Source organism: Phaseolus vulgaris, chromosome 6, assembly GCF_000499845.2.
Source record: "Phaseolus vulgaris cultivar G19833 chromosome 6, P. vulgaris v2.0, whole genome shotgun sequence".
Classification (NCBI taxonomy): Eukaryota; Viridiplantae; Streptophyta; class Magnoliopsida; order Fabales; family Fabaceae; genus Phaseolus; species Phaseolus vulgaris.
Window position 1 is genome coordinate 6,143,588 of NC_023754.2, and position 25,636 is coordinate 6,169,223.

The following is a 25,636-nucleotide window of genomic DNA, read 5'->3' on the forward strand; positions in this document are numbered from 1 at the left end:
AGCAAGATCAATGCCTATATGAGTTTGTAACAGGGCTTAAGTTTCAAAATGGATGGACCCCGAACGCGATAACTCGCTACACAACACTATTTCACGATCGTTTTTCTAGGTACTTTAATTTTTTTATTTAGACGGTCAGAAAAAAAAAAAGCACGAAAAAGGTGAACTCGTGGTTTGATTTTCTAGGCCAGGAAGAAGAAGAAAAAGAGAACACAAAAAAGATATACAAAAAGAAGTGCAACATGGGTGTTGAGGTACAACATGAATGAACAAGGTAGGGCAATATTGTAAAATTCATTAAAAATAGGTAGAAATATATTTTTGATCCAATTTTTTTGTGGAATCTTGTTTTTGTGTATATTTGATTTAGGAGTCCTTACATCGAAGAGAATAGTGATAGATTTGGTGTTTCCAAAAATTAACGTGACAAAACTTCAAACGGTCATAACTTTTGATAGAGAAGTCATATGGAGACGCGTAAAAAATGAAAGATGTTCGAAATGACGTAACGAATCTAGTTGCCAATTCTTGAAGGGCCCCGAACGCGATAACTCACTGAACTCATGGTTTAATTTTCTAGGCCAGGAAGAAAAACAGAACACAAAAAAGAAATACAAAAAGAAGGGCAACAAGAGTACTTCCCAATAGGTCACCCATTCTAGTACTACTCTCGCGCAGGCACGCTTGCCTGCAGAGTTCAGATGGGATTCGTTGCATTAGTTCTGGTATGATCGCACCTGTCAAGTGTAGCAAGATCAATGCCTATATGGGTTTGCAATTGGGATTCAGTTTCAAAATGGTTGGACCCCGAACGCGATAACTCATTACACAATATTATTTCACAATCGTTTTTCTAGGTACTTTAATTTTTTTATTTAGAGGGTTAGCAAAAAATAAAAATAAATAGCACGAAAAAGGTGAACTCGTGGTTTGCTTGTCTAGGCCAAGAAGAAGAAGAAAAACAAAACACAAAAAAGAAATACAAAAAGAAGTGCTACATGGATGTTGAGGAACAACATGAATGAACAAGGTAGGGCAATATTGTAAAATTCATTAAAAATAGGTAGAAATTTATTTTTGATTCAATTTTTTTGTGGAATATTGTTTTTGTGTATATTTGATGTAGGAGTCCTTAGATCGAAGAGAATAGTGATAGATTTGGTGTTTCCAAAAATTAACGTGACAAAACTTCAAACGGTCATAACTTTTGATAGAGAAGTAAGATGGAGACGCATAAAAAATGAAAGTTGTTCGAAATGACGTAACGAATTTAGTTGCCAATTCCCGAAGGGCTCGAACGCGATAACTCACTGAACTCATGGTTTCATTGTCTAAGGCAGGAAGAAAAACAGAACAGAAAAAAGAAATACAAAAAGAAATGCAACACGAGGACTTCCCAGGAGGTCACTCATCCTAGTACTACTTTCTCCCAACCACGCTTCACTGCGGAATTCTGATGGGATTTGGTGCATTAGTGCTGGTATGATCGCATCTGTCAAGTGTATCAAGATCAATGCCTATATGGTTTTGCAATTGGGCTTAAGTTTCAAAATGGATGGACCTCGAACGCGATAACTCGCTACACAACACTATTTCACGATCGTTTTTCTAGGTACTTTAATTTTTTTATTTACACGGTCAGCAAAAAAAAAAAATAGCACGAAAAAGGTGAACTCATGGTTTGATTTTCTAGGCCAGGAAGAAGAAGAAAAACACAACACAAAAAAGAAATACAAAAAGAAGAGCAACATGGGTGTTGAGGTACAACATGAATGAACAAGGTAGGGCAATATTGTAAAATTCATTAAAAATAGGTAGAAATATATTTTTGATCCAAATTTTTTGTGGAATCTTGTTTTTGTGTATATTTGATGTAGGAGTCCTTAGATCGAAGAGAATAGTGATAGATTTGGTGTTTCCAAAAATTAACGTGACAAAACTTTAAACTGTCATAACTTTTGATAGAGAAGTCAGATGGAGACGCGTAAAAAATGAAAGTTGTTCGAAATGACGTAATGAATCTAGTTGCCAATTCCCGAAGGGCGCCGAACGCAATTGTTGAACCAAGTGGTGTTCAATGTTTTGAAGAATCCAAATCCTTTGAAGGATGTTGAAGCCTCTGCTTTGCTTGATGTTGCTGAGCTGGTTTAAGCTTTGTTATGGGGTAGTTTAATGTTGTAATCCACCCTTAGATTAAATCTCAAGCAATTAGCATCTCAATCTTTATCAAAGTAAAATGATTTTCAAACTAAGTTGAAACAACCGATTGTTTTTTCTAGTATTACAGTTTTTGCTTGCTGTTTTGGCTAAATGAATTGCTGAATCAATTGGTTTCTGAAATAAATTCATTCTAACTTTGAAAAGTTTGCGAAAACCCCTTTAAACAATTCAACCCCCCTCTAGTTTAAAGCCATCTTTTCTAACAGTGATAACTCACTGAACTCATGGTTTAATTGTGTAGGCCAGGAAGAAGAAAAAAACACAAAAAAGAAATACAAAAAGAAGTGCAACATTAGGACTTCCCAAAAGGTCACCCATCCTTGTACTACTCTCGCCCAAGCACACTTCACTGCAGAGTTCTGCTGGGATCCGGTGCATTAGTGCTGGTATGATCGTACTTGTCAAGTGTAGCAAGATCAATGCCTATATGGGTTTGAAATTGGGCTTAAGTTTCAAAATGGTTGGACCCCGAACGCGATAATTCGCTACACAACACTATTGATAGAGAAGTCAGATGGAGATACGTAAAAAATGAAAGTTGTTCGAAATGACGTAACGAATCTAGTTGCCAATTCCCAAAGGGCCCCGAACGCGATAACTCACTGAACTCATGGTTTGATTGTCTAGGCCAGGAAGAAAAACAGAACACAAAAAAGAAATACAAAAATAAGTGCAACATGGGTGTTGAGGTACAACATGAATGAACAAGGTAGGGCAATATTGTAAAATTCATTAAAATAAGGTAGAAATTTATTTTTGATCCAAATTTTTTTGTGGAATCTTGTTTTTGTATATATTTGATGTATGAGTCCTTAGATCGAAGAGAATAGTGATAGATTTGGTGTTCCCAAAAATTAACGTGACAAAACTTCAAACGGTCATAACTTTTGATAAAGAAGTCAGATGGAGACGCATAAAAAATGAAAGTTGTTCGAAATGACGTAACAAATCTCGTTTTGTACAACATGGGTGTTGAGGTACAACATGAATGAACAAGGTAAGGCAATATTCTAAAATTCAAAAAAAATAGGTAGGAATTTATTTTTGATCCAAATTTTTTGTGGAATCTTGTTTTTGTGTATATTTGATTTAGGAGTCCTTAGATCGAAGAGAATAGTGATAGATTTGGTGTTTCCAAAAATTAACGTGACAAAACTTCAAATGGTCATAACTTTTGATAGAGAAGTCAGATGGAGACGCGTAAAAAATGAAAGTTGTTCGAAATGACGTAACGAATATAGTCGCCAATTCCCGAAGGTCCCCGAACGTGATAACTCAATGAACTCATGGTTTGATTGTCTACGCCAAGAAGAAAAACATAACACAAAAAAGAAATACAAAAAGAAGTGCAACACGACGACTTCCCAAGAGGTCACACATCTTAGTACTACTCTCGCCCAAACACGCTTCACTGCGGAGTTCTGATAGGATCCGGTGCAGTATTGATGGTATGGTCAAACCTATGAAGTTTTGCAAGATCAATGCCTATATGGTTTTGCAACTGGTCTTCAGTTTCAAAATGGTTGGACCCCAAACGCGCTAACTCGCTACACAACACTATTTCACGATCGTTTTTCTAGGTACTTTAATTTTTTTATTTAGAGGCTCAACAAAAAAAAAAAATAGCACGAAAAAGGTCAACTCGTGGTTTGATTGTCTAGGCTAGGAAGAAGAAGAAAAACATAACACAAAAAAGAAATACAAAAAGAAGTGCAACATGGGTGTTGAGGTACAACATGAATGAACAAGGTAAGGCAATATTGTAAAATTCATTAAAAATAGGTAGGAATTTATTTTTGATCTAAATTTTTTGTGGAATCTTGTTTTTGTGTATATTTGATGTAGGAGTCCTTAGATCGAAGAGAATAGTGATAGATTTGGTGTTTCCAAAAATTAACGTGACAAAACTTCAAATGGTCATAACTTTTGATAGAGAAGTCAGATGGAGACGCGTAAAAAATGAAAGTTGTTCGAAATGACGTAACGAATCTAGTTGTCAATTCTCAAAGGGCCCCGAACGCGATAATTCACTGAACTCATCGTTTGATTGTCTAGGCAAGGAAGAAAAACAAAACACAAAAAAGAAATACAAAAATAAGTGCAACATGGGTGTTGAGGTACAACATGAATGAACAAGGTAGGGCAATATTGTAAAATTCTTTAAAATAAGGTAGAAATTTATTTTTGATCTAAATTTTTTTGTGGAATCTTGTTTTTGTATATATTTGATGTAGGAGTCCTTAGTTCGAAGAGCATAGTGCTAGATTTGGTGTTTCCAAAAATTAACGTGACAAAACTTCAAATGGTTATAACTTTTGATAGAAAAGTCAGATGGAGATGCGTAAAAAATGAAAGTTGTTCGAAATGACGTAACGAATATAGTCGCCAATTCCCGAAGGTCCCCGAACGTGATAACTCACTGAACTCATGGTTTGATTGTCTACGCCAAGAAGAAAAACATAACACAAAAAAGAAATACAAAAAGAAGTGCAACATGGGTGTTGAGGTACAACATGAATGAACAAGGTAAGACAATATTGTAAAATTCATTAAAAATAGGTAGGAATTTATTTATGATCCAAATTTTTTGTGGAATCTTGTTTTTGTGTATATTTGATGTAGGAGTCCTTAGATCGAAGAGAATAGTGATAGATTTGGTGTTTCCAAAAATTAACGTGACAAAACTTCAAATGGTCATAACTTTTGATAGAGAAGTCAGATGGAGACGCGTAAAAAATGAAAGTTGTTCGAAATGACGTAACGAATCTAGTTGCCAATTTACGGAGGGCCCCGAACGCGATAACTCACTGAACTCATCGTTTGATTGTCTAGGCCAGGAAGAAAAACAGAACACAAAAAAGAAATACAAAAATAAGTGCAACATGGGTGTTGAGGTACAACATGAATGAACAAGGTAGGGCAATATTGTAAAATTCATTAAAATAAGGTAGAAATTTATTTTTGAGCCAAATTTTATTGTGGAATCTTGTTTTTGTATATATTTGATGTAGGAGTCCTTAGATCGAAGAGCATAGTGCTAGATTTGGTGTTTCCAAAAATTTACGTGACAAAACTTCAAATGGTTATAACTTTTGATAGAAAAGTCAGATGGAGATGCGTAAAAAATGAAAGTTGTTCGAAATGACGTAACGAATATAGTCGCCAATTCCCGAAGGTCCCCGAACGTGATAACTCACTGAACTCATGGTTTGATTGTCTACGCCAAGAAGAAAAACATAACACAAAAAAGAAATACAAAAAGAAGAGCAACACGAGGACTTCCCAAGAGGTCACCCATCTTAGTACTACTCTCGCCCAAACACGCTTCACTGCGGAGTTCTGATAGGATCCGGTGCAGTATTGATGGTATGGTCAAACCTATGAAGTGTAGCAAGATCAATGCCTATATGGGTTTGCAACTGGGCTTCAGTTTCAAAATGGTTGGACCCCAAACGCGCTAACTCGCTACACAACACTATTTCACGATCGTTTTTCTAGGTACTTTAATTTTTTTATTTAGAGGCTCAACAAAAAAAAATAGCACGAAAAAGGTCACCTCGTGGTTTGATTGTCTAGGCTGGGAAGAAGAAGAAAAATATAACACAAAAAAGAAATACAAAAAGAAGTGCAACATGGGTGTTGAGGTACAACATGAATGAACAAGGTAAGGCAATATTCTAAAATTAAAAAAAAATAGGTAGGAATTTATTTTGATCCAAATTTTTTGTGGAATCTTGTTTTTGTGTATATTTGATTTAGGAGTCCTTAGATCGAAGAGAATAGTGATAGATTTGGTGTTTCCAAAAATTAACGTGACAAAACTTCAAATGGTCATAACTTTTGATAGAGAAGTCAGATGGAGACGCGTAAAAAATGAAAGTTGTTCGAAATGACGTAACGAATCTAGTTGCCAATTTACGGAGGGCCCCGAACGCGATAACTCACTGAACTCATCGTTTGATTGTCTAGGCCAGGAAGAAAAACAGAACACAAAAAAGAAATACAAAAATAAGTGCAACATGGGTGTTGAGGTACAACATGAATGAACAAGGTAGGGCAATATTGTAAAATTCATTAAAATAAGGTAGAAATTTATTTTTGAGCCAAATTTTATTGTGGAATCTTGTTTTTGTATATATTTGATGTAGGAGTCCTTAGATCGAAGAGCATAGTGCTAGATTTGGTGTTTCCAAAAATTTACGTGACAAAACTTCAAATGGTTATAACTTTTGATAGAAAAGTCAGATGGAGATGCGTAAAAAATGAAAGTTGTTCGAAATGACGTAACGAATATAGTCGCCAATTCCCGAAGGTCCCCGAACGTGATAACTCACTGAACTCATGGTTTGATTGTCTACGCCAAGAAGAAAAACATAACACAAAAAAGAAATACAAAAAGAAGAGCAACACGAGGACTTCCCAAGAGGTCACCCATCTTAGTACTACTCTCGCCCAAACACGCTTCACTGCGGAGTTCTGATAGGATCCGGTGCAGTATTGATGGTATGGTCAAACCTATGAAGTGTAGCAAGATCAATGCCTATATGGGTTTGCAACTGGGCTTCAGTTTCAAAATGGTTGGACCCCAAACGCGCTAACTCGCTACACAACACTATTTCACGATCGTTTTTCTAGGTACTTTAATTTTTTTATTTAGAGGCTCAACAAAAAAAAATAGCACGAAAAAGGTCACCTCGTGGTTTGATTGTCTAGGCTGGGAAGAAGAAGAAAAATATAACACAAAAAAGAAATACAAAAAGAAGTGCAACATGGGTGTTGAGGTACAACATGAATGAACAAGGTAAGGCAATATTCTAAAATTCAAAAAAAATAGGTAGGAATTTATTTTTGATCCAAATTTTTTGTGGAATCTTGTTTTTGTGTATATTTGATTTAGGAGTCCTTAGATCGAAGAGAATAGTGATAGATTTGGTGTTTCCAAAAATTAACGTGACAAAACTTCAAATGGTCATAACTTTTGATAGAGAAGTCAGATGGAGACGCGTAAAAAATGAAAGTTGTTCGAAATGACGTAACGAATCTAGTTGCCAATTCCCAAAGGGCCCCGAACGCGATAACTCACTGAACTCATCGTTTGATTGTCTAGGCCAGGAAGAAAAACAGAACACAAAAAAGAAATACAAAAATAAGTGCAACATGGGTGTTGAGGTACAACATGAATGAACAAGGTAGGGCAATATTGTAAAATTCATTAAAATAAGGTAGAAATTTATTTTTGATCCAAATTTTTTGTGGAATCTTGTTTTTGTATATATTTGATGTAGGAGTCCTTAGATCGAAGAGCATAGTGCTAGATTTGGTGTTTCCAAAAATTAACGTGACAAAACTTCAAATGGTTATAACTTTTGATAGAAAAGTCAGATGGAGATGCGTAAAAAATGAAAGTTGTTCGAAATGACGTAACGAATATAGTCGCCAATTCCCGAAGGTCCCCGAACGTGATAACTCACTGAACTCATGGTTTGATTGTCTACGCCAAGAAGAAAAACATAACACAAAAAAGAAATACAAAAGGAAGTGCAACACGAGGACTTCCCAGGAGGTCACCCATCCTAGTACTACTCTCGCCCAAACATGCTTCACTGCGGAGTTCTGATAGGATTCGGTGCAGTATTGATGGTATGATTGATGAGAATCAACTAAAGGTGGCTTTTTATAATGAAGAACAAGATCATTTTCCTTCACATTTAAAGTTTTTCTTGTTAATCTTTGCAAAAGATAAATCCCAAGCCCAAGCCCAAGAAGGCCAAAGCCCACAAAAGCCCAAAGACCATCCCATGAAGGGCAAGGCCAAGTTTTAAATAAATTTTGTTTGAAGGTGCTTAGAGGGAAACATTAGAAACCTCTATTGTTAAAGCATCTTTTAGTCTTTAGTTAAGAGTCTTAGGGGGGTGTGTTAGTAGATAGGTGTAGGAGTAAATAAGGAGGTGCCAAAGTGATAGAAAGGATCACACCTTCCTCATGCTTTGTTTTAGGCGCAAATTCTAGAAGCTTTTTGGGAGGGAGTTTTTGAATTTGTGTAGCTTACATTTCAGCACCTTAGGCTATAAATAGAGGTGCTCTCTTTGTAAATTTCATATTGGAATTAATCTAAGAAAACTCTACTCAAATTTTGAGTGAACTTTGGAGAGCTTTTGGAGCCTTCTTCTCTAGTCTTATCTTGATGGATCATTGGAGTCCTCAAGTGGCGGCATCACTCTCATCTAGGAGCATTCCACACTTCTAGTGGCGAGATCATCCAACATTCTTCCATCTTCATGAGCACTCTCTTCTCCTTCCTTTCTTCTTTTTCAATTGTTCATGTTGTCTTGTGTTCTTGAGTTGTTTTGGTTCGGTTTTTCTATTTTCCAGCACCTATGTTATGTTCTTGCTTTTAATTTCTATTTTGTTCGGTTCATATGTTTACTTGTTCAATTCTGTTTGGTCATTCCAGTTTTTACTCTCTTTGTTGATTCAATTTGACAATATTTGGTTCATCCAAATGAGTTTGGGATTTGGTACTAGTTTTGGTGAGTTCTTGTCTTAGAACAATGATCCAACTCTAAGAAAAGTGCCTCTATAATGTCCAGCTCAAGGTGATTCCTAAGAATGTCAAGAATCATTCTCTATATGGCTAGTGGAATCACATCAATGATCAAACCTATGAAGTGTAGCAAGATCAATGCCTATATGGGTTTGCAACTGGGCTTCAGTTTCAAAATGGTTGGACCCCAAACGCGCTAACTAGCTACACAACACTATTTCACGATCGTTTTTCTAGGTACTTTAATTTTTTATTTAGAGGCTCAACAAAAAAAAAATTGCACGAAAAAGGTCAACTCGTGGTTTGATTGTCTAGGCTAGGAAGAAGAAGAAAAACATAACACAAAAAAGAAATACAAAAAGAAGTGCAACATGGGTGTTGAGGTACAACATGAATGAACAAGGTAAGGCAATATTGTAAAATTCAAAAAAAATAGGTAGGAATTTATTTTTGATACAAATTTTTTGTGGAATCTTGTTTTTGTGTATATTTGATGTAGGAGTCCTTAGATCGAAGAGAATAGTGATAGATTTGGTGTTTCCAAAAATTAACGTGACAAAACTTTAAACTGTCATAACTTTTGATAGAGAAGTCAGATGGAGACGCGTAAAAAATGAAAGTTGTTCGAAATGATGTAACGAATCTAGTTGCCAATTTACGGAGGGCCCCGAACGCGATAACTCACTGAACTCCTCGTTTGATTGTCTAGGCCAGGAAGAAAAACAGAACACAAAAAAGAAATACAAAAATAAGTGCAACACGAGCACTTCCCAGGAGGTCAGCCATCCTAGTACACTCTCGTCCAAGCACGCTTCACTGCGGAATTCTGATGGGATCCGGTGCATTGGTGCTGGTATGATCGCACCTGTCAAGTGTAGCAAGATCAATGCCTATATGGGTTTTCAACTGGGCTTCAGTTTCAAAATGGATGGACCCCGATCACGATAACTCTCTACACAACACTATTTCACGATCGTTTTTGTAGGTACTTTAACTTTTTTATTTAGAGTGTTAGCGAAAAAAAATAGCACGAGAAAGGTGAAATCGTGGTTTGATTGTCTAGGTCAGGAAGAAGAAGAAAAACATAACACAAAAAAGAAATACAAAAAGAAGTGCAACATTGGTGTTGAGGTACAACATGACTGAACAAGGAAGGGCAAGATTGTAAATTTCATTAAAAATAGGTAGAAATTTATTTTTGATCCAAATTTTTTTGTGGAATCTTGTTTTTGGGTATATTTGGTATAGGAGTCCTTAGATTGAAGAGAATAGTGATAGATTTGGTGTTTCCAAAAATTAACGTGACAAAACTTCAAACGGTCATAACATTTGATTGAATTTGGCCTGAGAGTAATATTGAAAAATTCATTAAAAATAGGTAAAAAAATGATTTTTATCCAAATTTTTTTCTGGTAATTCTGTTGAGGGTATATTTGACGGAGGAGTCCTCACATTTTGGAAAAAAATTTAAGATTTTTAGTTGTTGAGAATTTTTTGTGAAAAACTTCAAACGACCATAGCTTTTGATCGGAAAGTCGGATGGAGACGCGTAAAAAATGAAAGTTGTTCGAAATGACGTAACGAATCTAGTTGCCAATTCCCAAAGGGCCCTAAACGCGATAACTCGCTGAACTCATGGTTTGATTGTCTAGGCCAGGAAGAAAAACATAACACAAAAAATAAGTACAAAAAGAAGTGCAACACGAGGACTTCCCAAGAGGTCAACCATCCTAGTACTACTCTCGCCCAAGCACGTTTATCTGCGGAGTTCTGATGGGATCCGTTGCATTAGTGCTGGTATGATCGCACCTATCAGGTGTAGCAAGATCATTGCCTATATGTGTTTGCAACTGGGCTTTAGTTTCAAAATGGTTGGACCCCAAACGCGATAACTCGCTACACAACACTATTTCACGATCTTTTTTCTAAGTACTTTAATTTTTTATTTAGAGGGTCAGCAAAAAAAAAAAATAGCACGAAAAAGGTGAACTCATGGTGATAACTTTTGATAGATTTTGGCCTGGGAGTAATATTGAAAAAATCATTAAAAATAGGTAAAAATTGATTTTTGATCCAATATTTTTTCTGGTAACTCTGTTGAGGGTATATTTGACGGAGGAGTCCTCACAGTTTGGAAAAAAACGAAAGATTTTTAGTTGTTGAGAATTTTTTGTGAAAAACTTCAAACGTCTATAACTTTTTATCGGTAAGTCGGATGGAGACGCGTAAAAAATGAAAGTTGTTCGAAATGACGTAACGAATCTAGTTGCCAATTTCCGAAGGGCCCCGAACGCGATAACTCACTGAACTCATGGTTTGATTGTCTAGGCCAGGTAGAAAAACAGAACACAAAAACTAAATACAAAAAGTAGTGCAACACGAGGACTTCCCAGGAGGACACCCATCCTAGTACTACTCTCGCTCAAGCACGCTTGACTGCTGAGTTATGATGGGATCTGGTGCATTAGTGCTGTTATGATCGCACCTGTGAAGTGTAGTAAGATCAATGCCTATATGGGTTTGCAACTGGGCTTCAGTTTCAAAATGGTTGGACTCCGAACGCGATAACACGCTACACAAAACTATTTCAGGATCGTTTTTCTAGGTACTTTAATTTTTTTATTTAGAGGGTCAGCAAAAAAAAAAAATAGCCCGAAAAAGGTGAACTCGTGGTCATAACTTTTGATAGATTTTGGCATGGCAGTAATATTGAAAAATTCATTAAAAATAGGTAAAAAATGAGTTTTGATCCAAATTTTTTTCTGGTAACTCTATTGAGGTTATATTTGACGGAGGAGTGCTCACAGGTTGGAAAACAATGAGAGATTTTGAGTTGCTGAGAATTTTTGGTGGAAAACTTCAAACGGCCATAACTTTTTATCGGGAAGTCGGATGGAGACGCGTAAAAAATGAAAGTTGTTCGAAATGACGTAACAAATCTAGTTGCCAATTCTCGAAGGGCCCCGAACGCGATAACTCACTGAAGTCAAGGTTTGATTGTCTAGGCCAGGAAGAAAAACAGAACACAAAAAATAAATACAAAAAGAAGTGCAACACGAGGATTTCCCAGGAGGTCACCCATCCTAGTACTACTCTCGCCCCAACACGCTTGCCTACGGAGTTCTGATGGGATCCGGTGCATTAGTGCTGGTATGATCGCACCTGTCAAGTGTAGCAAGATCAATGCCTATATGGGTTTGCAACTGGGCTTCAGTTTCAAAATGGTTGGACCCCGAACGCGATGACTTGCTACACAACACTATTTCACGATCGTTTTTCTAGGTACTTTAATTTTTTATATAGAGGGTCAGCAAAAAAAAAAAAAATAGCACGAAAAAGGTGAACTCGTGGTCATAACTTTTGATAGGTTTTGGCCTGGCAGTAATATTGAAAAATTCATTAAAAATAGGTAAAAAATGATTTTTGATCCAAATTGTTCCTGCCGGTTGACCGGGATCGTCTTTGCGCGTGGCTTGTCCTCGCGAGCTAGGTCACCTTCGTCCTGCTTCGTCTGTGAGTACCTGAATGAAGTGAACAATGGGCGCCCTCGCAGCCGTTTGCAGTCCGACGATCAAGTCAGCTAGCGAGAAACACCAAAGTGACTGAAAACTATATGATAATCTCAATGACTGAAACTGTGTGGCTAAAACTGTGTTGCCCTAATTGCCTTGTGCTCCCTGCGGGGTGCTGCGAAGACAACTGGGGTTTGTCCTCTGTGTGACTTATGAGAATTAGGTTAAAACTCGTGTAGCTGTGAAAGCGTACCTAACTAGGGTTCTTCGTGCCCTTTATATAGGTGAAAACTAGGGTTTACCTTTGCGCTACTGCTCTTATCTAGGGTTCCTTGGAGAAGGTCCTTGCGCCGCTATTCCTAGGATCTGAGCGTATCTGACACATGGACTTCCCTTATCTGGAGTGCAATGAATAACCTTGTGGCCGCTTGGGTTCTAACTTGAGTGTCGTATCTCTCGCGCCATCATACTTCGTGGGTGCCCTAATTAATCACGTGTCATGCATGCAGCCTTCCTTGGAGATCTTTAATGAGCACGTGGGCATTGTCACGTGCCCCTTTGACTTGATCGTTTGTTCTGTGCGGAGGGTCCCACAGTGCCGCCGCCCAGCTTAGGGTTACTCTATCGTGTGGGCCCTCTTCTCTGCGAAATGCTTCTGTCACACGGGTTGACTCTTCGGACGATGTCTTACTTGGGCGACGTCTCGCTTGGGCGACGTCTTGCTTAGGCGATGTCCTTCTCTTGGGCGATGACTCATCTTGGCGGTGACACATCTCAGCGATAACCGATTATGTATAATGCAGAACGTCGCTTCTACATACGGCGACTATGTTGACTTCTTGACCACCTACCTTTCTCTTGTCCACGTCATCACACCCGATGACCTGGTCAGTACACAAGCCCCCCAGTCTTGAGCTGATCACTTGTTTTCAGCGAAAAGACTAAGGCCTCGCCCCTGTCGCCCTCGCGGCGTTTGACGACATGTCGCTCTCCGACCGATTGATGTGACCTTTCTGCATCGCCGGCGCGACGTACCATCAAGGACTCTGACGACGCGATATTCTCTGATCCAAAAAGGTGACACTTCAGTCCGCACCTCCATCTCGTGACACGTGGCCCAATTGTAAGGCACTCGCTTTAACGTCCTTTACTGTTTCAACTGTAACACTCGAATCTTTGAAAACCCCGTACCTTAACTCACTGACTTGACCTCTTTCACATCTTTCTTGCACCATTCATCTTCTTCTCAAGAACCCCTTGTTCCACGTTCTTTCCTTACAAACTTCCCTTCTATTCCGCCGCTGGACCTTTCCTCCTTGACCTTCAGTTTCTTTGCTGACAATTGCATACTAAAATGTCTACCAACCCTTCTTTCTCCAGAGTGGGTCACAAGGATATTTACCCCTGGGCTTCGAGTGAACTTCTTGACGAATGCTCTTGCTTTCTCTCCACCAGGGCCCTGAGGGAACACGTGGGGGAAGAGTGTTCCTATGATCGTCGTGCCTTCGCAAAGAGGCACGACGACGACATCGTCGTGCTCCCTTGCACCTTAGGGGAGCCGGTATGCGGGGATGAGCGATCCAACAACGGAGTCCCCTTTTTCTATTTTTACCAGGTGGTCTTCAAACGCGTCGGTGTGCGCCTCCCTTTTTCTAGGTTCGAGAGAGAGAGCTGCTGACAGAGATGAACACTGCCCCAGCCCAACTGTACCCTAACAGTTGGGCCTTCGTTAAGGCCTTTGACATTCTGCTTGGCTTCCTTGGATGCACACCCTCTGTGGACATCTTTCTTCACTTCTTTGAGGTGAAGAGGCAGAGAAACAACCTTTGGGTGACTCTCAGCAACGTCCCTGGTAGGATTCTTTTGACCCCTTTCCAGCAAACCTTCACAGGGTGGAAAGGCAGGTTCTTCAAGGTGTGCTGTTCTGACCTGGTGCCCTCTGCCCTGGACGGCTTTCCTTTGTATTGGACAAAGGACGCCAGAGCCTTGAAATCTAAACCCCTTAAGAAGTTGTCTTCAAGGGATCAGGAAGCTTGCAAGATCCTGGCGGGTGTTGGAGGTTTTGACGCGGCTGCTCTAATAAGCTTGGAGTATAATGCCGAGCTTCTGGAAAAATATATAGGTGCGTGAGGTTTTCCTTATGATCCTCCTACTTTCTGTTTTTGTTGGATTTCTTGTATGATTTTGCTTGGAAGTACTTTGTTTCACGTCTGTCTCTTACTGTACTTTACTCCTATTTTACGTAGGTTCGAAGATAAACGATCATCAGAGGGCACTGCTGACTCAGGCTTTGAGGTTCGGAGACGGGGCTTCTTCGTCGTATCGCTCAAACTCTGGGCGCCACTGATGAGTGATATGTTCTCGCTTCCTGCGCAGACATTAGGATGTGTATAGGATTATTTTTTTCATCTTGCAACTGTCATAAACTCTGTCTATACCTCTAACGCTGGCTTTACGTTTTTCTTTATGTTGAATGTTGTTCCACTTATTTTTGCATGCTTGCGTTCTTTGCCATGCTGCGCACGCTACTCCCATTATCCCCTTCGCTATGCTTGGCGTGAATTTCTTAGATAACATTTGCTTGTTTCTCCATTCCTTAAATACCCTGCTTCTGATTATTTCACTTATGGCTCTGCTCGGCCTTCATTTTTGTGAGGGATGCCCGCTCGTTTGAGCTTTCTTACTTGAACCTTCGGCATTTTCGCCCTGAATAGTTGGCGATGTGCTGCTTGTAGCGATGTCAGACCGCCTGGTCTTCCATTTGGCGATGACCGTGCCGGTACTCGGGCTGCGATTCCTTTGGCGAGGAGGATAAGTTAAACTCAGGCGATCTACGTGGCTTTACGCGCTAATGCCCACGCTGATTACTGATTTGACATTTCACCAACCCCCCCATCAACTGACACGTGGACCCATCGATGGTCATTATTTCATGTCGTTTGCGCTCCTCGCAACATTCGAAACTCTAAAACTTCTCGCGCCACTCCACTGTTCCATTATCTTTCTTCTTCGCTCTCAAACTTCCGATACGCTCTGGTGAATGCTTTGACTCCCCAATCACCATTTCCCTGCGCGCTCCTTCGATCATTAAAAGGTAACCCTTTTATCACTCTCGCTAGTGCTTACCGCATTTTAATCGGCTTGCATCATCCATTAACTGCTTGGAGCATACGTTGTGGGCTGCTTGTTCTCTGTTTTGCCTTTCCCTTCGTTTTAGGTTTTTCCTTTCCTCTCTACGACCCCCTTTGTTCATGCTGTTTTCCTTTTCTGTCTTTCAATCGAGTCATTCTGTTTATCAACCCTCCACTTTTTCATTTCCTTGTCGTCTTCTCTGCAGTTTCTCGATGGCTCGTACGAGGGCCACATCAGACAGCCTTGCCCCCTCTCGAAACCCTCCTCCAAAGTTACGCAAAAAACCTTCTTCAGGAACTCCCTCTACGTCTCGTAACCCAACCAGGGATCCTGCCATCCTTTCAAACCAGGCTCAGAGGCCTGCGCCCTCTCAACCTAACCAACTGCAAACCACCCCCCCACAAACCAGTGCTACTGTACGCCCCATTCCTGACTACAAACTGTTATACCCACGGGCTCCTCCAGCCTTGCTGAACGAGACTTCCTCGATCAATACTGAGGCTGATATTCATCGTTTGAGAGATAAAACCCACCTTACCTTTCATAAGGAAAATGACGACAAGGTGGCCATTCGCCCTTGTCTTCCTGGGAAACCTGTCTGTACTGACAATGATGGCAACGATGGCCACCCTTCCTGCTTCATCTATGTAACCGTATTTAAGAAGGTTAAGCTCAGGTTCCCTCTCACTCGCTTTGAGAGAGAGCTCCTGACCGAGCTTGATATTGCCCCTGCTCAGCTGCATCCCAACGACTGGGCGTTAGTCAGGGCATACCAAATTGTCTGTGCGCACCTAGGCCATCCAGCCTCCGTAGATGTGTTCTTATTTCTGTTCGAGGCTAAAAACCTAGGGGATCGCCTGTGGGTAAGCCTCAATAGGATTGCTGGGAGATCCATCCTCTAAATCTTCCAGCAATCTTATAAGGACTGGAAGGGTAAGTTTGTTCGTGTTCGCTGCAATGATCAGGATCCCACGCTTCTTGATGGATTCCCCTTGTACTTGGTTAACAAGGGAAAGAAGGACTCTAAGGATAACTTTCGGAAAGCTAGGAGTCCAGAGAAGATTGGGGAACTTGGCAGAGACCTGTGCAACTTCTGGAAAGAAGTTGCCTCTACCAATACCATCTTGGCTACCCCCTCAATCATCAAGTTCGAATTCTATGAGGATCAACTAGACTTTTACATAGGTCTGCCCTTCTACTCTATCTGGATTTCTCTTCCTGCGCCAAGTCCGGTTTACTCTTTATCAAAGTTATTTGCGTTACACTGTCCTGCGTTTATTCTTGGCTGCTTGATCCCTGTATTACCGGTTACCTGAAACTGGATTGATTTGCACATTTATCACTTTGTGCAGATACAATGTTGGGAAAAGATCATATGGCTAGGTTGCGCTCCTTAGCCAAGCGTCACAATCTCGCAGCGGGTTCTCAGACTGTCCCGAATTCTGTCGCAGAAGCTGCCGTTGCTCGGGGCGAGCTCCCTCCAGCGGGCTCACCTTCCCTCGTCGCCCTTCCTGCCCCTACGAGGAAAAAACTGCCACCAAAGAGGGCCAAGAGGAAGATTCCCACAATGGTGTCGGATGAAGAGGAGGACGAGAGTACCGAAGATGGGTTTGTTTGTAAAAGGAGCAGGGCGACCACCACTGAGCCGCCAACAATCGAAAGTGCAGGCCTAGATTACGTAGAGAATCCTCCCAGCGCCTCCACACCTTTTGAGAGCGCTGGGGATACTCTGCCGTCAAATACCTCAGCTGCTGGAGGCGTTCCGAATCAAACTGTGGATGTTCAGTCGTTCCCCCAGCCTGTAGTGGAGCCAAACGTATCGCCGCCGCGTCCTGACGCTTCCCTGGTCGTCCACACTTATGAGGGTGGTGGCGAGAACCAACCCTCAACCCCTCTCCCAATCCCTGCTCTTCCAGCCTCTGTTGAGGAGGTCTTGAAAGCCCACGCCGCTTACCTTAGCGCTATAACTACTGAGTGCATAGAGAAGCGTCTTTACCAGATGATGGGCGAGGCTCTAAGGGATTCTTTGAACCAGTATAAATCCGAAGCCGGTGCTGCGAAGGACCAAGTCCAACAACTTAAGCGTGACATTACGATGCGGGGATTGGAGTTTTCGCGGTTAGAGAACACTTTGAAAGACGAGCTGCGGAACGAACGCAAAAATAGCGCTGAGCTACACAAAAAGCTCAATGACAAATTCTTAGAGGTCACTGAACTCGAAAGCAGGCTCGTGCCTCAGCAGGAAAAGATAGCGGACCTGGAGGAGACCCTCAAGGCTAAAAAGGCCTACGTGGATGAGCTCGAAGCCAAGTCAATTGAAAGGGAAGATCTGCTGGGCAAAATCGAAGCCGACAAGGACCGAAAGGCCAAGGAACTGAGCGAGAAAGATAAGGAGCTGAACGAGGCTGCAGCAAAGCTTGCCCAGGCGCTTGAGGAGAACGAAAAGCTGAAGAAAGAAATTGAAGAACTCGACCTCAGCGCTGCAAACGTTCTGACTTCCGGGTTTGGCGCGGCCTTGGAGCAGTTCGCTTGTGCTTATCCCGACTTGGACCTCTCTCAGTTCTCGATTTGCCATGAAGTGGTAGACGGCAAAATTGTACCTTCGGATTAACATTTCCATTTGCCATTTTGTTTTGAAACATCTTGACAGACTTATATATTCGACCTTGGTTTATGTGTAATGAATCTATTTGTAACGACTTTCTCTTTATTCAAACTGCTTTAATATACGCGCATGATTTTGCCCTTATCTGTCTCGTAATCATCTGATCTGATATAACCGACTAACTCTTGCTTAAAGAAATCAACTCAGCGCCGACTGTGCTTAGCTCTGTGGGCGTGGGTTATTCTTAGTGTCTGAAATCTTGTTTGCTTGATCCGCTGAATGACATGTGTACTTCCAGGTTACCACCTAATTCTTTGCTGGCCTGATTCTGCATCGGGAACTTTCAAACTTGTCTCATTTTACTTAAGCAAAGGGGCCTTGTAATCTGTTCTCGCCTGAACTCACTCGAGTGTGAGGAGGACTTTCTCTGGTGCCTCCACTTTGCCCAGGGGTTCCACTTCCTCTTCCCCTGGAAGCACTGAGGACTTGCAATCTGTTCTTGCCTGAACTCACTCGAGGTTGAGGAGGGCTTTCTCTGGTGCCTCTACTTTGCCCAGGGGTTACATCTTTCCTTCCCCTGGATGCATTGAGGACTTGCAATCTGTTCTATGGCCTCAACATCGTTCGAGGGCGAGGAGGACTTAGCTGACAACTATTAACTGACCTCAGCTTCGCTCGAGGGCGAGGAGGATTTATCTGATAACTATTTACTGACCTCAGCTTCGCTCGAGGCGAGGAGGATTATCTGATAACTGTTAACTGACCTCAGCTTTGCTCGAGGGCGAGGAGGATTATCTTATGACTATTTCACTGACCTTAGCTTCGCTCGAGGGCGAGGAGGATTTATCTTATAACTATTTACTGACCTCAGCTTCGCTCGAGGGCGAGGAGGATTATCTATCTTTTACCTCCGATCGCTAACTGGCGATGAGGCTTAGAACTTAACTTGTGCCTCCAATCGCCGAGTGGCGGTGAAGACTTAGAACTTAACTTGTGCCTCCGATCGCCAACTAGCGATGAGGACTTGAAAAATTTTAACATTCAATTTTTGCACTAAACTATGTAGGGGCAACAAGGGCTCTCTTCAAAAACTTAAAAAGATAAGCGTGCACATTTAAATAACTTGGGAACTTTGATAAATTTCGAAACCTTCTTTATTAGGTGGCCTCATTAAAAACCCTCTTCGGGGAAAAAGAGTGCCCCCTTGAAAATGTTTTAACTGTAATAAAACTTGAGATGGGTGGCGTTCCAAGTACGAGGAATCGCCCCTCCTTCCAGTGTTTCTAGGCGGTAAGCACCGTTTCCGAGTGCTTCGGTTACTCTGACGGTCCCGTCTACTTGGGCGACAACTTGCTCTGCATCTCGTATTGGTGGGCCTTCCTCATCACCAGGTCGCCATCTCTGAATCGCCTTGATTTTCATCCGGGAGTTGTACTTACGTTCCACTCTTCTTTTTACTGCTTCGGCTTTTACCCTTGCCTCCTCCCTGACTTCGTCCAGCAAATCCAAATTCATTCTCCTTTCGGCGTTCGAGTCTTCTGCTACAAAGTTCTTGAATCTTGGCGAGCTTTCCTGGATTTCGACTGGGATCATCGCGTCGCACCCATATACCAAGCTAAACGGGGTTTCGTGGGTTCCCGATTGTCGGTAGTATGATATGCCATACTATGCGATGGACTTCCTCAGCCCAAGACCCCTTGGCTTTCTCCAACCTCCTCTTCAGTCCTCTCAGCAAAACCCAATTGGCCGACTCCACTTGCCCATTCGTTTGTGGGTTCTCCACCGAAGCAAACACCTGTTGCGTCCCAATATCCTCGCACAGTTTCTTCAATAAGTGACTTGCGAATTGGGTCCCATTATCTAATACCAAACACTTTGGTACACCAAAGGACACACGATGTTCTTCCATACGAAATTCTGAATCTTGTGTGCTGTAATCTGGGCTACTGGTTCCGCTTCAATCCATTTTGTGAAATACTCGATTGCTACGACTAAGTAATTCATTTGCCTGATCGCCAACGGAAAGGGCCCCAGAATATCGATTCCCCACGTATGAAATGGCCAGGGGCTGTAGATTGACTTTAGCTCTTCTAGGGGCGCCTTGTGCGAATCGGCGTGTTGCTGGCATTGTTTGCAACGCTGTGCGTATTCCTTACAATCTTCCCTCATGGTTGGCCAATAATAGCCCGCGCGGAGAGTTCTCGTTGCCAGGGCTCGCCCTCCGATGTGGCTTCTGCAGATTCCCTCGTGGAGTTCAGTCATAATTCTCGCGCACTTCTCTCCATGCACACATACTAATAGGGGGTGTGTAAATCCGAACCTATACAGCTCCCCATCGATCAAGGTGAACTTGTTAGAGCTTTTCTTTATCTTTCTGGCCTCTGTCGGATCTACTGGGAGGACGTCGTCTGCTATGTACCGCTGGTATGATGTTATCCATGTATCTGGTTGGTAAACGGCGCAAACTCGCGCTGTCTTCGCTTCCTCCACTGGGTGCGCCTTAACTCTCGGCGCTCTCAAGGTTTCCTGAGTTAACGATCGATGGCTCCTTGCTATCCCTTCTGTTGACTTGCAAACTTGAAGAACCTGGTGGTCTGCTGCGAACGCCCGAGGTGTCTTTAGAGTTTCTTGTATAACAGTCCTCTGCCGGCCCCCCTTGCTTGAACTGGCGAGCTTGGCAAGCAAGTCAACTCGGGCATTCTGTTCCCTTGGTACATGCACCACTTCAAACAAGGAAAAGGAACGTCTTAGCTCTTTTACATACTCTAGGTAAGCCGCCATTTGTGGATCCTTGGCCTGGAATTCGTCGGTCACCTGCCCGGTGATCAGCAAAGAGTCGCTTTTGGCCATCAGTGCCTTCGCCCCCATTTCCTTTGCCAACAGGATACCAGCAATCAATGCTTCATATTCTGCCTGGTTATTGCTAGCTTTGAAGGCAAACCTCAGAGATTGTTCTATTAACACTCCGTTGGGTCCTTCCAAAATGACTCCAGCCCCACTACCTAGCTGGTTGGACGACCCATCAACTGAGAGTACCCATCGATCATCACTTCCGGCATTATGCGTCGTCTCAGCGGACAGCTCGACCACAAAGTCGGCGAAGATTTGCATTTAATCGGTCCTCGTGGTTCGTACCTGACGTCGAACTCTGACAACTCCACTGCCCATTTTACTATCCTTCCAGCTACATCTGGTTTCTTTAGAACCTTTTGGATGGGCAGGTCGGTCATCACCCATACTTCGAAGCTCTGGAAGTAATGTCGTAGTCTTCTCGCTGAAAATACGACTCCGAACGCTGCTTTCTCTAAGGCTTGGTATCTCACTTCCGAACCTTGTAACACCTTACTGACAAAGTAGATAGGCTTCTGAACCTGATCTTGTTCTTGTACGAGCACCGCGCTCAACGCCCTTTCAGTAACGGCGAAGTATAACTTGAGGGGCGTTCCCACTTGGGTTTGCACAGAACCGGCGGGCTCGCCAAGTACTCTTTGAGTTTCACGAAAGCCTCTTCGCCCTCTCTCGTCCAGACAAACCTGTTATTTTCTTTTCAAACACTGGAAATACTGGGGTCACTCTCCCCACTGGCAGATACGAATCGCGACAGGGCGGCCATCCGGCCTGTAAGCTGTTGTACCTCCTTGATAGTGGCAGGGCTTCTCATTGCCAGGATGCCAGCACACTTATCAGGATTCGCCTCGATTCCTCTTTCAGTTAAGAGGAAACCCAAGAATTTTTCCCACCTCTACGCCAAAAAATGCACTTCTCGGGGTTTAGCTTCAACCTGTACTTGGCTATTATAGCGAATAGTTCCTCTAGATCGGCATGCTAGATTTTTGGCATGGCAGTAATATTGAAAAATTCATTAAAATAAGGTAAAAAATGATTTTTGATCCAAATTTTTTTTCTGGTAACTCTATTGGGGTATATTTGGCGGAGGAGTCCTCACAGGTTGGAAAACAACGAGAGATTTTGAGTTGCTGAGAATTTTTGTGGAAAACTTCAAACGGCCATAACTTTTGATCGGGAAGTGGATGGAGATGCGTAAAAAATGAAAGTTGTTCGAATGACGTAACGAATCTAGTTGCCAATTCCCGAAGGGCCCCGAACGCGATAACTCACTGAACTCGTGGTTTGATTGTTAGGCCAGAAGAAGAAACAAAAATAAATAAAAAAGAAGTGCAACACGAGGACTTCCCAGGAGGTCACCCATCCTAGTACTACTCTCGCCCAAGCACGCTTACTGCGGAGTTCTGATGGGATCCGGTGCATTAGTGCTGGTATGATCGCACCTGTCAAGTGTAGCAAGATCAATGCCTATATGGATTTGCAATTGGGCTTCAGTTTCAAAATGGTTGGACCCCGAACGCGATAACTCGCTACAGAACACTATTTCAGGATCGTTTTTCTAGGTACTTTAATTTTTTTATTTAGAGGGTCAGCAAAAAAAAAAATAGCACGAAAAAGGTGAACTCGTGGTCATAACTTTTGATAGATTTTGGCATGGCAGTAATATTGAAAAATTCATTAAAAATAGGTAAAAAAATGATTTTTGATCCAAATTTTTTTCTGGTAACTCTATTGGGGGTATATTTGGCGGAGGAGTCCTCACAGGTTGGAAAACAACGAGAGATTTTGAGTTGCTGAGAATTTTTGTGGAAAACTTCAAACGGCCATAACTTTTGATCGGGAAGTCGGATGGAGACGCGTAAAAAATGAAAGTTGTTCGAATGACGTAACGAATCTAGTTGCCAATTCCGAAGGGCCCCGAACGCGAAACTCACTGAACTCGTGGTTTGATTGTTAGGCCAGGAAGAAAAAACAATAAATACAAAAAAGTGCAACACGAGGACTTCCCAGGAGGTCACCCATCCTAGTACTACTCTCGCCCAAGCACGCTTACTGCGGAGTTCTGATGGGATCCGGTGCATTAGTGCTGGTATGATCGCACCTGTCAAGTGTAGCAAGATCAATGCCTATATGGATTTGCAACTGGGCTTCAGTTTCAAAATGGTTGGACCCCGAACGCGATAACTCGCTACAAAACTATTTCAGGATCGTTTTTCTAGGTACTTTAATTTTTTTATTTAGAGGGTCAGAAAAAAAAAATAGCACGAAAAAGGTGAACTCGTGGTCATAACTTTTGATAGATTTTGGCATGGCAGTAATATTGAAAAATTCATTAAAAATAGGTAAAAAAATGATTTTTGATCCAAATTTTTTTCTGGTAACTCTATTGGGGTATATTTGGCGGAGGAGTCCTCACAGGTTGGAAAAACAACGAGAGATTTTGAGTTGCTGAAATTTTTTGTGGAAAACTTCAAACGGCCATAACTTTTGATCGGGAAGTCGGATGGAGACGCGTAAAAAATGAAAGTTGTTCGAATGACGTAACGAATCTAGTTGCAATTCCCGAAGGGCCCCGAACGCGATAACTCACTGAACTCTGGTTTGATTGTAGGCCAAAAAGAAACAAAAAATAAATACAAAAAGAAGTGCAACACGAGGACTTCCCAGGAGGTCACCCATCCTAGTACTACTCTCGCCCAAGCACGCTTGACTGCGGAGTTCTGATGGGATCCGGTGCATTAGTGCTGGTATGATCGCACCTGTCAAGTGTAGCAAGATCAATGCTATATGGATTTGCAATTGGGCTTCAGTTTCAAAATGGTTGGACCCCGAACGCGATAACTCGCTACAGAACACTATTTCAGGATCGTTTTTCTAGGTACTTTAATTTTTTTATTTAGAGGGTCAAAAAAAAAAAAATATCACGAAAAAGGTGAACTCGTGGTCATAACTTTTGATAGATTTTGGCATGGCAGTAATATTGAAAAATTCATTAAAAATAGGTAAAAAATGATTTTTGATCCAAATTTTTCTGGTAACTCTATTGGGGTATATTTGGCGGAGGAGTCCTCACAGGTTGGAAAACAACGAGATTTTGAGTTGCTGAGAATTTTGTGGAAAACTTCAAACGGCCATAACTTTTGATCGGGAAGTCGGATGGAGACGCGTAAAAAATGAAAGTTGTTCGAATGACGTAACGAATCTAGTTGCCAATTCCGAAGGGCCCCGAACGCGATAACTCACTGACTCGTGGTTTGATTGTTAGGCCAGAAGAAAAACAAAAATAAATACAAAAAGAAGTGCAACACGAGGACTTCCCAAGGAGGTCACCCATCCTAGTACTACTCTCGCCCAAGCACGCTTGACTGCGGAGTTCTGATGGGATCCGGTGCATTAGTGCTGGTATGATCGCACCTGTCAAGTGTAGCAAGATCAATGCTATATGGATTTGCAATTGGGCTTCAGTTTCAAAATGGTTGGACCCCGAACGCGATAACGCTACACAAAACTATTTCAGGATCGTTTTTCTAGGTATTTAATTTTTTTATTTAGAGGGTGAGAAAAAAAAAATATAGCACGAAAAAGGTGAACTCGTGGTCATAACTTTTGATAGATTTTGGCATGGCAGTAATATTGAAAAATTCATTAAAAATAGGTAAAAAATGATTTTTGATCCAAATTTTTTTCTGGTAACTCTATTGGGGTATATTTGGCGGAGGAGTCCTCACAGGTTGGAAAACAACGAGAGATTTTGAGTTGCTGAAATTTTTTGTGGAAAACTTCAAACGGCCATAACTTTTGATCGGGAAGTCGGATGGAGACGCGTAAAAAATGAAAGTTGTTCGAATGACGTAACGAATCTAGTTGCCAATTCCGAAGGGCCCCGAACGCGATAATCACTGAACTCGTGGTTTGATTGTTAGGCCAGGAAGAAAGAAACAAAAATAAATACAAAAAAGTGCAACACGAGGACTTCCCAGGAGGTCACCCATCCTAGTACTACTCTCGCTCAAGCACGCTTGACTGCGGAGTTCTGATGGGATCGGGTGCATTAGTGCTGTATGATCGCACCTGTCAAGTGTAGTAAGATCAATGCTATATGGTTTGCAACTGGGCTTCAGTTTCAAAATGGTTGGACTACGAACGCGATAACACGCTACAAAACTATTTCAGGATCGTTTTTCTAGGTACTTTAATTTTTTTATTTAGAGGGTCAGAAAAAAAAAATAGCACGAAAAAGGTGAACTCGTGGTCATAACTTTTGATAGATTTTGGCATGGCAGTAATATTGAAAAAATCATTAAAAATGATTTTTGATCCAAATTTTTTCTGGTAACTCTATTGAGGGTATATTTGGCGGAGGAGTCCTCACAGGTTGAAAAACAACGAGAGATATTGAGTTGCTGTAAATTTTTGGTGGAAAACTTAGGAGGTTACCCATCCTAGTACTACTCTCGCCCAAGCACGCTTCACTGCGGAGTTTTGATGGGATCCGGTGCATTAGTGCTGGTATGATCGCACCTGTCAAGTGTAGCAAGATCAATGCCTATATGGGTTTGCAACTGGGCTTCAGTTTCAAAATGGTTGGACCCCGAACGCGATAACTCGCTACACGACACTATTTCAGGATCGTTTTTCTAGGTACTTTAATTTTTTTATTTACAGGGTCAGCAAAAAAAAGAATAGAACGAAAAAGGTGAACTCGTGGTCATAACTTTTGATAGATTTTTGCATGGCAATAATATTGGATAAAATCATAAAAATTAGGTAAAAAAT

At 41.6% G+C, this 25,636-nt stretch overlaps 1 protein-coding gene, 9 non-coding genes and 8 pseudogenes across 10 annotated transcripts; all 18 read right to left on the minus strand.

Moving 5' to 3' along the window:
* Nucleotides 1-620: 620 nt before the first annotated feature.
* LOC137833704 (5S ribosomal RNA) lies at nt 621-739 on the minus strand (annotated as a pseudogene).
* A 636-nt stretch (nt 740-1,375) lies between these two features.
* On the minus strand, nt 1,376-1,494 carry LOC137833695 (5S ribosomal RNA; annotated as a pseudogene).
* Nucleotides 1,495-2,501: 1,007 nt separating this feature from the next.
* LOC137833690 (5S ribosomal RNA) lies at nt 2,502-2,620 on the minus strand (annotated as a pseudogene).
* A 943-nt stretch (nt 2,621-3,563) lies between these two features.
* Nucleotides 3,564-3,682, minus strand: LOC137833697 (5S ribosomal RNA; annotated as a pseudogene).
* Nucleotides 3,683-5,481: 1,799 nt separating this feature from the next.
* LOC137833685 (5S ribosomal RNA) lies at nt 5,482-5,600 on the minus strand (annotated as a pseudogene).
* A 1,018-nt stretch (nt 5,601-6,618) lies between these two features.
* On the minus strand, nt 6,619-6,737 carry LOC137833686 (5S ribosomal RNA; annotated as a pseudogene).
* A 1,018-nt stretch (nt 6,738-7,755) lies between these two features.
* Nucleotides 7,756-7,874, minus strand: LOC137833701 (5S ribosomal RNA; annotated as a pseudogene).
* Nucleotides 7,875-9,513: 1,639 nt separating this feature from the next.
* On the minus strand, nt 9,514-9,631 carry LOC137833666 (5S ribosomal RNA). Its single transcript, XR_011084761.1, has one exon. It is a non-coding gene; the product is annotated as a 5S ribosomal RNA (ribosomal RNA).
* Nucleotides 9,632-10,456: 825 nt separating this feature from the next.
* On the minus strand, nt 10,457-10,575 carry LOC137833631 (5S ribosomal RNA). Its single transcript, XR_011084728.1, has one exon. It is a non-coding gene; the product is annotated as a 5S ribosomal RNA (ribosomal RNA).
* Nucleotides 10,576-11,132: 557 nt separating this feature from the next.
* LOC137833677 (5S ribosomal RNA) lies at nt 11,133-11,251 on the minus strand. Its single transcript, XR_011084772.1, has one exon. It is a non-coding gene; the product is annotated as a 5S ribosomal RNA (ribosomal RNA).
* A 558-nt stretch (nt 11,252-11,809) lies between these two features.
* Nucleotides 11,810-11,928, minus strand: LOC137833621 (5S ribosomal RNA). Its single transcript, XR_011084719.1, has one exon. It is a non-coding gene; the product is annotated as a 5S ribosomal RNA (ribosomal RNA).
* Nucleotides 11,929-19,873: 7,945 nt separating this feature from the next.
* LOC137833284 (uncharacterized) lies at nt 19,874-21,124 on the minus strand. The gene has a single exon (XM_068641644.1). The coding sequence runs from the start codon at nt 21,122-21,124 to the stop codon at nt 19,874-19,876; it is 1,251 nt and encodes a 416-aa protein (XP_068497745.1).
* A 1,062-nt stretch (nt 21,125-22,186) lies between these two features.
* Nucleotides 22,187-22,304, minus strand: LOC137833810 (5S ribosomal RNA). Its single transcript, XR_011084857.1, has one exon. It is a non-coding gene; the product is annotated as a 5S ribosomal RNA (ribosomal RNA).
* A 541-nt stretch (nt 22,305-22,845) lies between these two features.
* LOC137833607 (5S ribosomal RNA) lies at nt 22,846-22,963 on the minus strand. The gene has a single exon (XR_011084705.1). It is a non-coding gene; the product is annotated as a 5S ribosomal RNA (ribosomal RNA).
* A 539-nt stretch (nt 22,964-23,502) lies between these two features.
* LOC137833611 (5S ribosomal RNA) lies at nt 23,503-23,621 on the minus strand. Its single transcript, XR_011084709.1, has one exon. It is a non-coding gene; the product is annotated as a 5S ribosomal RNA (ribosomal RNA).
* Nucleotides 23,622-24,156: 535 nt separating this feature from the next.
* On the minus strand, nt 24,157-24,276 carry LOC137833606 (5S ribosomal RNA). The gene has a single exon (XR_011084704.1). It is a non-coding gene; the product is annotated as a 5S ribosomal RNA (ribosomal RNA).
* Nucleotides 24,277-24,815: 539 nt separating this feature from the next.
* LOC137833662 (5S ribosomal RNA) lies at nt 24,816-24,933 on the minus strand. Its single transcript, XR_011084757.1, has one exon. It is a non-coding gene; the product is annotated as a 5S ribosomal RNA (ribosomal RNA).
* Nucleotides 24,934-25,257: 324 nt separating this feature from the next.
* Nucleotides 25,258-25,383, minus strand: LOC137833707 (5S ribosomal RNA; annotated as a pseudogene).
* Between the last annotated feature and the right edge of the window lie 253 nt (nt 25,384-25,636).